The sequence below is a fragment of the Epinephelus moara genome, chromosome 6 (genome assembly GCF_006386435.1).
Source record: "Epinephelus moara isolate mb chromosome 6, YSFRI_EMoa_1.0, whole genome shotgun sequence".
Taxonomy (NCBI): domain Eukaryota; kingdom Metazoa; phylum Chordata; class Actinopteri; order Perciformes; family Serranidae; genus Epinephelus; species Epinephelus moara.
The window spans coordinates 39,459-52,516 of NC_065511.1; the positions used below are offsets into that span (position 1 = coordinate 39,459).

Consider the following 13,058-nt stretch of genomic DNA (forward strand, 5'->3'; position numbering starts at 1 on the left):
AAGTCAGCTGCTGAGTGAATAAGACATATCAGACCTGTCAGTCTACCTCAATCAATTCAATTTTATTTATAAAGCCCAATATCACAAATCACAATTTGCCTCACAGGGCTTTACAACATACGACATCCCTCTGTCCTTTGGACCCTCACAGCGGATAAGGAAAAACTCCCCCAAAAAAAACATTTAACAGGGAAAAAAATGGTAGAAACCTCATGAAGAGCAACTGAGGAGGGATCCCTCTTCCAGGACGGACAGACGTGTAATAGATGTTGTACAGAACAGATCAACATAATACATTAACAGTAATCCGTATGACACAATGAGACAGAAAGAGAGACAGAGAGAGAGAGAGACAGAGACAGAGACAGAGAGAGATGCAGGACAAACAGTAATGACAGTAGCTTACAACAACATTAATAAAAGTAATAATATTAATTAATATTAATCTTAATAATTAATATTACTTACAAGCTATTGAACATTGTTGCACTCACATGACATGCAGGACAATTAATGATGGGCAAATGTGTTTGTGTGAGAGACAGAGAGAGAGAGACAGAGAGAGATGCAGGACAGACGGTAATGACAGTAGCTTACAACAACATTAATGAAAGTAATAACTCCTCCGAGAACCGTCACCTTATCGTAGTGGAGGAGTTTGAGTGTCCTAATGACCCTAGGAGCTATGCTGTTGGGGGCATTTTGCCCCTGCTAGGGTTTCCCATGGCAGATTGGTTCTGGGCGAAGGGTCAGACGAAGAACGGTTCAAAGGACCCTTCATGGTGGATATTAACAAGGACTTGTGTACCCGGCCCGGAGGGTTACTGGGGCCCCGCCCTGGAGCCAGGCCTGGGGTCGGGGCCCGTGGGCGAGCGCCTGGTGGCCAGGCCTTCGCCCATGGGACCCGGCCGGGCCCAGCCCGAACCGGCTACATGGGCTCGTCCCCCTGCAGGCCCACCACCCGCAGAGGGATCCGGAAGGGATCGGTGCAGTGTGGATTGGGCAGCAGACCGAGGCGGGGGCCTTGGCGGTCCTATCCTCGGCTACGGAAGTTGGCTCTTGGGACATGGAATGTCACCTCTCTTGCAGGGAAGGAGCCGGAGCTTGTGGAAGAGGTTGAGCGTTACCGGCTAGATATAGTCGGCCTCACCTTGACACATAGTTCCGGCTCCAAGAACCCAAAGGAGGGGTTGGACCCTCTCCTTTGCTGGAGTTGCTCCAGGTGAGAGGCGGAGGGCCGAGGTGGGCTTTCTGATAGCCCCCAGACTCTCTGCCTGTACGTTGGGGTTCACCCCAGTAGACGAAAGGGTTGCTTCCCCACGCCTTCGGGTCAGGGAACGGGTCCTGACTGTTGTCTGCGCTTATGCGCTGAACAGCAGTTCAGAGTACCTGCCCTTTTTGGAGTCCCTGGGACGGGTGCTGGATAGTGCCCCGACCAGGGACTCCATTGTTCTGCTGCGGGACTTTAACGCTCACGTGGGCAATGACAGCAGGACCTGGAGGGGCGTGATTGGGAGGAACGGCCTGCCCGATCTGAACCCGAGCGGTGTTCAGTTATTGGACTTCTGTGCGGGTGGCAGTTTGGCCATAATGAACACCATGTTCGAACATAAGGATGTCCATTGGTGCACATGGCACCAGGACAGCCTAGGGCACAGGTCAATGATTGACTTTGTAGTCGTATCATTTGACCTGCGGCCGTATGTTCTGGACACTCAGGTGAAGAGAGGAGCAGAGCTGTCAACTGATCACCACCTGGTGGTGAGTTGGATCAGATGGCAGGGGAGGACGCCGCGCAGACCTGGCAGGCCTAAACGAGCAGTGAGAGTCTGCTGGGAACGCCTGGCGGAAGAACCGGTCAAGATGATCTTCAACTCCCACCTCTGGGAGAGCTTCGACCGCGTCCCAAGGGCGGAGGGGGACATTGAGTCGGAATGGGCCTTGTTCCGCTCTGCAATTGTTGAGGCAGCTGTTGTGAGCTGTGGCCGCAAGGTCGCTGGGGCCAGTCGCAGCGGTAATCCACGAACCCGCTGGTGGACACCAGAGGTGAGGGGAGCCAAGCCAAGCACCGGCGGGCCAAGCAAAAACGCGGGCGTGGGAGGAGTTCGGTGAGGCCATGGAGAAAGACTATCGATCGGCTCCAAAGTGGTTCTGGCAAACGGTCTGGCGCCTCAGGGGGGGAAGGCGGCAACTTGCTCACATTGTTTACAGTGGGGGCGGGGAGCTGCTGACGTCAACTGGAGAAGGCTTACGACCGTGTCCCCAGGGGCATCCTGTGGGGGGTGCTCCGGGAGTATGGGGTTGGTGGCCCCTTGCTAGGGGCCATCCAGTCCCTGTACCGAAGGAGCGTGAGTCTGGTTCGCATGGCCGGCAGTAAGTCGGACCTGTTCCCAGTGAGAGTTGGACTCCGCCAGGGCTGCCCTTTATCACCGGTTCTGTTCATAACTTTCATGGACAGAATTTCTAGGCGCAGCCGAGTGGTGGAGGGTGTTAGGTTCGGTGACGGGAGGATCTCGTCCCTGCTTTTTGCAGATGACGTGGTCCTCCTAGCTCCATCGAACAGTGACCTCCAGCTCTTGGTGGGAAGGTTCGCAGCCGAGTGTGAAGCGGCTGGGATGAGAATCAGCACCTCCAAGTCTGAGGCCATGGTCCTCAGCCGGAAAAGGGTGGATTGCCCACTCCAGGTCGGGGGAGAGGTCCTGCCTCAGGTGGAGGAGTTTAAGTATCTCGGGATCTTGTTCACGAGTGAGGGTAGGATGGAGCGGGAGATTGACAGGCGGATTGGGGCGGCGTCAGCAGTGATGCAGGCGCTTAACCGGTCCGTTGTGGTGAAGAGGGAGCTTAGCCAGAAAGCGAAGCTCTCGATTTACCGGTCGATCTACGTTCCAATCCTCACCTATGGTCACGAGCTCTGGGTAGTGACCGAAAGAATGAGATCGCGAGTGCAAGCGGCCGAAATGAGTTTCCTCCGCAGGGTGGCTGGGCTCAGCCTTAGGGATAGGGTGAGGAGCTCAGACATCCGGGAGGGACTCGGAGTAGAGCCGCTGCTCCTCCACATCGAGAGGAGCCAGTTGAGGTGGTTCGGGCATCTGGTAAGGATGCCTTCCGGACGCCTCCCTTGGGAGGTGTTTCGGGCATGTCCAACCGGGAGGAGACCTCGGGGCCGCCCCAGGACACGCTGGAGGGATTACATCGCCCAGCTGGCCTGGGAACGCCTCGGGGTTCCCTCGGAAGAGCTGACGGAAGTAGTTGGGGAGAGGAGAGCTGCCCCTGCGATCCAGACCCAGATAAGCGGAGGACGACGAGACGAGACGAGAATAATATTAATTAATATTAATATTAATAATTAATATTACCTACAAGCTATTCAACATTATTCCACTCACATGACATGCAGGACAATTAATGATGGGCAAATGTGTGTGTTTGTGTGTGTGTGTGTGTGGTTCTGGACATGAGCAGCTGCACATTTAACAGCCACACATCACCGACAGTCTGCTGNACATGACATGCAGGACAATTAATGATGGGCAAATGTGTGTGTTTGTGTGTGTGTGTGTGGTTCTGGACATGAGCAGCTGCACATTTAACAGCCACACATCACCGACAGTCTGCTGAACAACGCAATGGGTTGTGAATAAAATAAACTTAATTACAACATGACAGTCTTGCACGAAATATCATCAACGTTACTCTTTGTAGTCACGTAGGCATGTGAATTACAGCATTTCATTGCAAAGAATGCATGTAACGGATACTCTTGCGCTGTTTCTCCGCCATCTCGTTCAAATGAGCCAGATGTAGGGGGCGGGTATTTATACGTAAGGGCCTCAAGATGAAAAAGACTTCCCATTAGGAACCTCTCGTGTTACCTTACTCATCGCACCTAACAGATCCCTCCTAACTCCTAACGCTAACTCCTTACTGGCAGGAATAAGAGACACGAGACGGCCTTAAAGATGGCCGACCTCGAATGACTTCCGGTTTTTGAAAGGAGTTAGGAGTTAGCAGTATAAAATTAAGAGATTTGGGACGTACCCTATGTATATATGTCTGTGGTTTTTAGAGCCAGGCGCTGCAGTTGCTCTCCACCAACTGCACCGCCTGGCTCTCACCTGATCTAACAGCTGATTAGTTTAGATGTCGACTCAACAAGATGACGTTTTAGATAAATGTCATCTTGTTGAGTCGACATCTAAACCAATCAGCTGTTAGATGTCGACTCAACAAGATGATGTTTTAGATAAACTTTTCATTTTTGTTGAATTTTAGAGATTAAGATTGTATTTGTCTGATCTGAAGGTTTATTCTGTGAACAGAAAACATGTGTGACTGATGGGGAAGTTTAGTTGTCAGAGACTAAATAGCTACATTCATCATAAACTATACAGAGTCAGTCTACTGTATAGGCCTATTAACACTGGACTTTTTTAATTGTTGAAGTATTTAGCAACACACAGACTTGTGGTCAGTGGGATGTGAGGATTCTTAAAATAACATCTGTACAGATTTGAAGCCCTGACTGTATCTGACTTAATGAAAGCTGTTGTCTTGTATTTTTTTCCTCTGAAAATATTAACCTTATAGGCTAGTCAAGCACTGTTTATTCAGCCCCTGTAGATGAGGGGACAGGTCAAACTGATATGATGCTGATTTACAGGAGAATTCATGTCAAATGGAGGTTAAACCATTAACATAAACTACAGATCACCTGTAAAGCATTTTAATAAATTAATCTATCATGATTAAAACAACTGGAGGCTGAAAACAAACTGATATAGGCTATGGGTCTGATCACTTTTTTAATGAATTGACATCATTCCAGACAGGATTAAGTGTGTCTGTGACTTCCTGTACGGACTGAAGGTTGCTGGAAACTGTCGGTAAACTGTCCGACTTCACCGCGGCTTTTTGTCACCGCCCCCTGCTGCGGCCACCTGCTCTCGTCTATGTCATAAGAATTTCTTTGTAATGACCTTTAAAGGAAATAGAGACCGGAGCCGAAATATCAAAGTTTAACAGAATTTATTATCTTGTACAAGAGGAGCGTTTCGCAGTGCAACACACAAGATGAGGTTACAGAGAAAAAGCTCCCTGAGGAGCATACACTGCAGGTTTTTATACAGTATATCTGGGCGTTGGATACAAGAGGTTTCAGTTCCCCTAATCTATCAAGTACACACTCTATTGATAACAATGGTTGTCAGTTGGTGTGACGTCTTGTCTCACGGTCCTCCGGGTGACCTTGTCCTTGTCCTGTCTCCGACCCTCTGTTTCTCTCGCTTCCTCTTACATATGTTATGATAAACTTCCTTTTGCACTTAACCATCTGCTGATCTTGCAGTTGCTATAGCATTAAACAGGAACCTCCAGAACTTACACAACACAATGGCATGTTTACATCTTGTGATCATAATTTTTATAACAGTCTACTTTCCAGGCGAGGCGCAGTTCATCTCGAACGAGCCTAATGTTACCTTGGAGAATAATAAACAAACAATAGCCTACCAGAGGCTTATGAGACAGCATAAAACGTAAAGCCTTATTTTTATTTTTTAAACAACAAAAGTCTGATTTCTGTTTCTTACAAGAATCACACTCAGTCATAAATGATACTAATTTCTGGAAAACTCAGTGGGGAAATGACATATGGTTTTCGCATGGCTCAGAACGATCAGCAGGAGTAACCTCCCCGAAAAACAAATTTGAAGGAGCTATATTACACTCAGAGAGTGACCAAAACGGCAGATTCCTTATACTAATTACTAAGATTAATGACATTATTGTCCTTCTGGCTAATGTATATGGTTATAACACCAAAGCTGAAAATGACTTCTTATTTGATACTTTGGAATCTCGCTTTATATTTTTGGTTATCTAAATATCCAAACATGCTGTTTGTTGTTGGTGGTGATTTCAATGTTACGGTAGATGACTCTGTAGATAGATGGCCTCCAAAAAATAGAACAAATTCTCCCTCCAATGTAACGTTATTTAGGCTAAAATTCCAATTTGTAGACATCTGGAGAAAAAAAGAATCCAAATGCCAAATCTTATACATGGGCTGATAAAACTGGTACCTGTAGGTCACTAATCAATTATTGGTTAATCTCAAATAGTCTAGATGAAAATAATATTCATGTTAATATTATGATTACTCCGCTCACAGATCTAAATCTTCAAATTAACTTTAAACCCAATGCCAGTATCACCTACCGGAACTCATACTGGAAACTCAACAACTCAGTTTTAAAACATAAAACTGTTATAGAAAAGATCCACTTTTTAATAAAATGCTACTGGCATAGGGCTTTAGCTGATAAATGTTTCTATAAGAACTGAGAACTGTTGAAATTCCAGACAGCAAAATACTTAAGAGGCTACAGATCCTCTTTGGCCAAATTAAGAAAAGAGGAAGAAACAAAAGTAATTACCAAAATTGCCACTCGTACTCAGTGTATGCCTGAAGATCTAACAGAAGATGACAAGAACTAACTGAGCAGCAGCTCAAGCTCAAGTTAGATGAAATATACAGAGTTAAAGCAGAAGGAGATTTTGTGAGATAGAAGGCAATGGCTGGAGGAAGGGGAGCAAAATACAGCATATTTCTTTAGGCTGGAAAAGTCACGCAGTAGAACAAACTGCATTCAAAAACTTAATATTGATGGAGCTGTCACAGATGATCCTCAAAAGATATCCAACCATTGTTTATTGTTCTATAGGAACCTGTATAAGTCACACTATGGTGAAAATGCAACGAAATATTTTTTTGGATATCTCTCTCAGTTAAAATCTATTAACACTGACCAAAGGGACCTCTGTGACAAGCAAGTAACATTGGAAGAAGTCAGATCTGCCATTCAGCAACTGAAATTAAACAAATCTCCTGCAACTGATGGCTTAACATCTGAGTTTTACGTAACATTTGCCGATAAACTTGCTCCCTTCCTCCATGGTGTATTTACCGAAAGCATCCATAACCAGACTCTTCCTCCTATTTTATACCAAGGGCTTTTAACACTTAGGCCTATTCCTAAGCCTAAGAAGGACCAACTTCGCATTGATAATTGGAGACCAATCTGTCTCCTCAATAATGATTATAAATTCTTAGCTGGAATCTTTGCCAAAAGGATTAAAGCAGTACTGGATCACATTATTGATGAAACGCAAAGAGGGTTTATGAAGGGCAGACATATATCCAACAACATAAGACTTGTCCTGGATCTAATAGATTATTGATTGATTGATTTGTTTATTTAAGTGTCATGCACGTTAAAGTGCCCAGCCCACATGGGCTTACAAGACACTACACAGTATATGTACAAACAATTCAAAGATGGCAAAAACAAGAATCTTATGTATCCATCGTCATCGACAACAAAAAAAGGTCAAAGTATTGTACTCTTATGTGGGATACAGTGTTTTCTGTCTTAATGTCCATGCTTTTTCAATAAATCTAGCTAAGACATAGATCTCTTCCTTGAAGAACCAACTCAACATATCAAATTCCGACATCCAAAATAAGTCAGGATTCTTCCCCTGAACTTTTTCAAACAAAGATTTCCTCAAGTCATTGTACAAAGGGCAATGAAACAAGAAATGAAATTCATCCTCAACAATATCAAGATCACACAAAACACAAATACGCTGCTCTTCAGGGATACCCCACTTCAATCGCCAGGGGCAAGATACCAGATCTTAACTGTGCACACAAGGACCTCTGACCTCTCCCTAAATTTAAGGTTAAGTATGGTTCTGTATAGTAGTCCTCTTTAATTTGAACATAGCTTCTAAGTTTGGGTTTCCTCCAAATCTCCTGCTTCCATTGTTTCTTATGGAGATTAAATAGTTTTTGTTTAACTGTATCTATCTTACACTGCAGGTTATTACTAAAAATATAATATAAATCAGAGTGAGAGAATACTGCAGAGACATCTCTTGACCAAGGGAAATTATGGGCTCGATCCCATTTAAAAATCTTTTTGGTTAGCCTTTCGTCTGGCAGCCGAAGAAGTCGGTTCCAGAGCCGAACCATTTCGCATCTTTGCTTAACAAGACAGGATTCCCAACCTGTGTCCCCATCAACAACACCCTTTGCAGTGAATTTATGAACTCCAAGATAGCACCTCAGGGCGCGACTCTGAATCGTGTTACTTTCAGGGGAATCCCTAAAGCCCCATATTCCAGCCGCATAAAATAAGACTGAGCCAACCATTGAATTAAAGAGCTTAGAAAATGTTAAAAACCCAAGGTCAGGACACCTTTTAATTTTATTCATTACTGACCCTAAAGCCCTTCCTGCTGACTCTGCCAGTGCTTTCCTTCCTTCGTAGAAATTCATATTTTCTGTAAAAACAAAACCAAGATACTTATAAGAAGAGGTATATATAAGAGGTCTCGATCCAAGCTGGAATATATAGCTACTTTGCTGCACATGATTATTTCGAAAATGCATAATTTGTGTCTTTTCACTATTAATAGCCAGTCGCCACTTATAGCACCATGAACTCATAATATTCAACATCCTCTGTAAATTAATTTCAGTCTCAGCAACCAACAAAATATCATCGGCATATAACAAAATACTTAAATTAAAGTCTTCAATATCTATGCCAAGCTTAGCCTGCTTGATTTCTTGAGCCAAATCGTTTACATAAAGGGCAAATAAAGTTGGGGAGAGAACATCTCCTTGCTTAACTCCAATGGAGTAGGAAACCAGTCAGTCCTAAGATTATTTAACTGAATACAAGTGACTGGGTCCTTATATAGGGATTTAATTGCACTATAAAATTTACCACCAATACCAGAAGATATGAATTTATATTCCAAAAGGTCTCTATTTATCCAATCAAAGGTTTTTTTAAAGTCGACAAAACAAACAAAAGTCTCTTTATGCTCCTGTAATCTTGCTCTCACAATAGAAGATAAAACATAAATATTTTTAATTTTTAATTTTATATACTTTATTAATCCCCGAGGGGAAATTCAATTTTTCACTCTGTTGTCAATTACACACAGGTCCGAACACACACATGCACAAACTGGACCTATACATGCACTAAGTGGAGAGATGTCAGAGTGGGCTGCCCATGACAGGCGCTCTGAGCGGTTGGGGGGTTAGGGTTAGGTCAATACATGCCCTGTTTTCCCTGAAGCCATTTTGCTCATCCACCATCACACCCCGAGACTCTAAAAAATCATTTAATCTATTGTTCAGAAGACCTGAATATAATTTGTAGACTGTACTAATTAGACTGATACCTCTGTAATTTAAAGGAACTCGTGGGTCCGCTTTTGCAGATTTAGGAGTAGGTTTGATTCTAGATTTGTTCCACACTGATGGAATAATACCATCCTGGAAACACTTCTGAAACAAACCATGTAAAGTCCTTAGCATACTGGGAGCTTTTAGGGCTTCGTTAGGAATCTCATCAACTCCTACAGCTTTATTTAATTTTGCTTTATCAGCAACCTTCTGCACCTCCTCTAACGTGATGTCATCATTCAGTATATGGTCAGAGCAATGCATTGCATTGTTCATATCTTTCTCCAACTCACCCTTCAGTCTGCAAACTTCATTTAAGAAGTGATCATTAAATAATAGAGGATTATTGCCAGTATACAGATTACGATAATCCCTTTCCCACTGTTTAAGTATCAAATCAATTTCAAAAGAAGATTCACCATCATCCTTTAAAATTTCAAGAGGAATAAGTAAAGTCTTTTGAGGGCCAAGTTTATTTATTTCCCTCCAGAATTGCTGTGGGTTTCTACTTTCTAGCTGTTCTAACTGAAGTGCTTGTCCTCTTCTGAAGCGTCTTTTGAAATACCTAAGCCTTCTATCAAAATTGAATTGACACTGTTTAAATTCATCTTTCAGATCCCTTTTCTTATGTTGCTCCTTACATTTAAGAAACATTTTTTCTGCTGAGCGCAATTTAGTCCATAATTCATTTAGCTCAGTATTCCAATATGGACGCTTCATTCGATGACACTTCCTCAAAATATGTTTTTTGAGTGTTCCATGCTTGTCCATCTCCTTATACAACAGCTCACAGAGACGATCATAACACTGGTCGATATTACCCTGTTTATTCTGACCACCTTCAAGCTGATGTAAAATCTCTAAGAGAGCCCTACAGCACATTTCAGAGGATAGAAAATTAACAGGGAAATTTCTATTTTGTCTGTTAATCTTGAACTCAGTACGTACACTTTGAGGATTATTAAGGAGATTCCCCATTGAAATCTTAAACACAATATTGAGTGGTCTGGCAGTCTACTGCGCTCATCAATCAGACTGAGAGCTTCATGTCCAACGCTCTCCGCAAGATCAGACACCCCCATGACTATTCACACCTGTATCCAATATCACTCTGGGCGAAATATCTTCTTCAATATAATCTCTCAAGTCTGCGATGCGGCTGTTAAAGTCCCCGCAGATAGTCTATAGACAGAATCTGCATCAGTAGAATAACTCAAAGCTATTAAATGACTAAAGAAAAGATCGGCGTTTCGACCCCATGTTGACATTTCTGGTGATAAGTAGCAGGAAATTATAATAAAAGCATAGCCTAATGTGACAACCGATGCTCAAAACGTAAACAGATGATTCCATCATATGATTTATCTGTTATGTTAACATCAAACTGGTCAAAAACAGTGTTCTTAACAAAAATACCAACACCACCGGAGGCTTTTAACGGCTCTCCTGTGGGCAGTGCGATTATGACCAAACCACACAAATCCATCCATTTCTGGAGCATGGCAGGATAAATGAGTCTCATTTAAACAAATGAAGTCGGGTTCAAGAGAGCGAGGCAGTAGCCTACTTTCCTGAGTTCACAGTTATTCAAAGTCCATCCATTAACATTCCATTGAACTAAGCGAAACTGTTCATTTACGGGCTGGGCATATTCACTTCAAACCGGCCCTGTAGTGGAGAACCCTAGGGGTGGGTAGTTGGTTCAGGGGTATCACCGAGTCCACTTCGGAGTGTCGGCCAGGACACCACTTTCAGCCAAATCTCCAGAGACTCAATAAAGAGGAGGCCAGTGACTGTGTCAGATCCTGTTTATTTTCCCTCTTACAGGCTGTTTGGTTCTGTGGTTCTGAACATAAGAATGACAAATACATAATGAATAAATCATAAAGAAACCACTTAGCTCAGATTGAATGAACATAAAACAACATGAGCACTGGCACAATTACAGCTCTGAAACACATCCCAGCTAACCAGCCCACCCATAGATCGACACATATGAACACTCTCAGCACCAACACAACACTCCACGTAACATCGCGCTGAATAACCGGCATGATAACGATCGGTATAAACACGGGCATATCACATGACACTCGCTATACTCGTCGGAGACGTAAGCTAGCGGCTATAACTAGCATACGCGGCCGCAGCATGGCGAATACTACAGCCACACATCATCCGGCTCATACATCCACCACTGCAGCAACACAATCCAACACACTCACAATACGCACACGTACTTACATGCTTCATTCACGCACAGACCAGTCGCCATAACACGAACCGATGACCCGACGGTAACTTCTCACTCCCGTCATTCACCGCGGCCACACACCCCCCCTCCCTGACCGAGTGCGGTCAGTTACGATATAAACCCAGCAGAGGGCTCTGCTCCCCCATTAATCAACTAACACCATTTCTAACATATCTAACAGCAGCAAATATACATTAACTTTGGGGTCTTTTCTACAGGCCCCACTCCTCCGGCTGCGTTTTCCGTAGGCGCTCGCTTCACCAATCGACCATTCCTCGCCACGTAAAAATGCTTCCCAGCAGGTGTCTCTCTGAGAAGAGTCCTAAAATTATAATCCAACAGCCGTTCTGTGTGCGATTTGGCGGATGAAACATAAACTCTCTGGTAGCGATCGTGGCTCTTCAGCTGTGCTTTTCTCCTGAGCACCGCCACTTTCTCTTGCACCGATCGGAGTTCAACTTTTACCAGCCCCGGCGGGCGGCCTCTCGTGCGTATGCGCTCCACTGCGACTGGGTCGGGAACTGGGTCACACTGAAGGCCCTCACGCAGTAGGTCTTTCACCAGCGCCATCAGATCTTCATTTTCCGCGTGTGGTAATCCCACTATGATTAGTGAGACGTCTGGATCGAACACATATTTCTTGTTTACGACTCTCTCGGCTATTTTCAGCTCAATCGCTTCCCTTCTTGAGCTCAGGATCCCCACTTCCAGATCCAAACTATGATTCATTTCTTTGACCGTTTTTTCCAGCTCCTTTTTCATTACAGCTTGGTTCTCAGAGGTCAATCTTTCCATCACCCCGCGCAGGTTATCAATTTTACTATTCACCTGCTTCTCCAACACGCTCTGCATGCGGTCCATCTTCGTATTGAGTGCTTTAAGTTCATTCATTAAAGCAGCGTTGCCGTTGCTCTCAGCGTCAGAATTTTTTGATCTCCGTGCTCTCGAGTCATCAGCCATGATCCCACACAGGTAAGACACAAAACGGGCACCAACAGTTTATAAACCAGTTCAAGAAATTTTTGTGAAATTATGCTGACTACTGCCCTGACGACAGTTTTATTTTATTTCTAGACTTTTGCAAAGCATTTGATACCATTGAACATAAATTTATGTTTCAGACATTACAGAAATTCAGCTTTGGTAAGTACTTTTGTTCAGCAATTGAGACCATGTATAAGAAAGCAAATTGTTCAATTAAAATGCAGACAGGTACTTCTCCACGGTTTGATTTAGGCTGTGGAATCAGGCAGGGCTGCTCTGTGTCACCTTATTTATTTTTGTTATGTGCCCAGCTGGGGGGTAGCCTATTCCAGAAAGCAGGTTATGTGAAAACTCAGAGTAAGTTAACCCTGAGATGAGGGAAACTGAGTTATCCGTTCCAGAAAGAGAGGTAACTGAAACTCTGAGTCAGTCACCATGGTAACAGACTCTGTGAACATAACCTGCTCGCTGACAGGTTTTCTTCAATAAACCCTGCGTTTTTCTCTGTCTCCTCCCTCTTACACGCGGTTTCATTTCCTCATTCATTCAGTCCGT

The 13,058-nt window shown here is 44.0% G+C and overlaps 1 protein-coding gene across 1 annotated transcript; it reads right to left on the minus strand.

Moving 5' to 3' along the window:
- Nucleotides 1-5,019: 5,019 nt before the first annotated feature.
- On the minus strand, nucleotides 5,020-12,373 carry LOC126392428 (uncharacterized). Its single transcript, XM_050047811.1, has 2 exons — nucleotides 11,510-12,373; nucleotides 5,020-11,111 (listed from the first exon to the last, which is right to left on the minus strand). Exon 2 carries the CDS (start codon nucleotides 10,241-10,243, stop codon nucleotides 9,074-9,076), a length of 1,170 nt encoding a protein of 389 aa, XP_049903768.1. The 5' UTR covers nucleotides 10,244-11,111; nucleotides 11,510-12,373; the 3' UTR covers nucleotides 5,020-9,073.
- Between the last annotated feature and the right edge of the window lie 685 nt (nucleotides 12,374-13,058).

What these genes read in the sequence shown, in the direction of transcription:
- LOC126392428 (XM_050047811.1), bottom strand. Translation starts at nt 10,243, where the DNA reads ATGGGGAATCTCCTTAATAATCCTCAAAGTGTACGTACTGAGTTCAAG.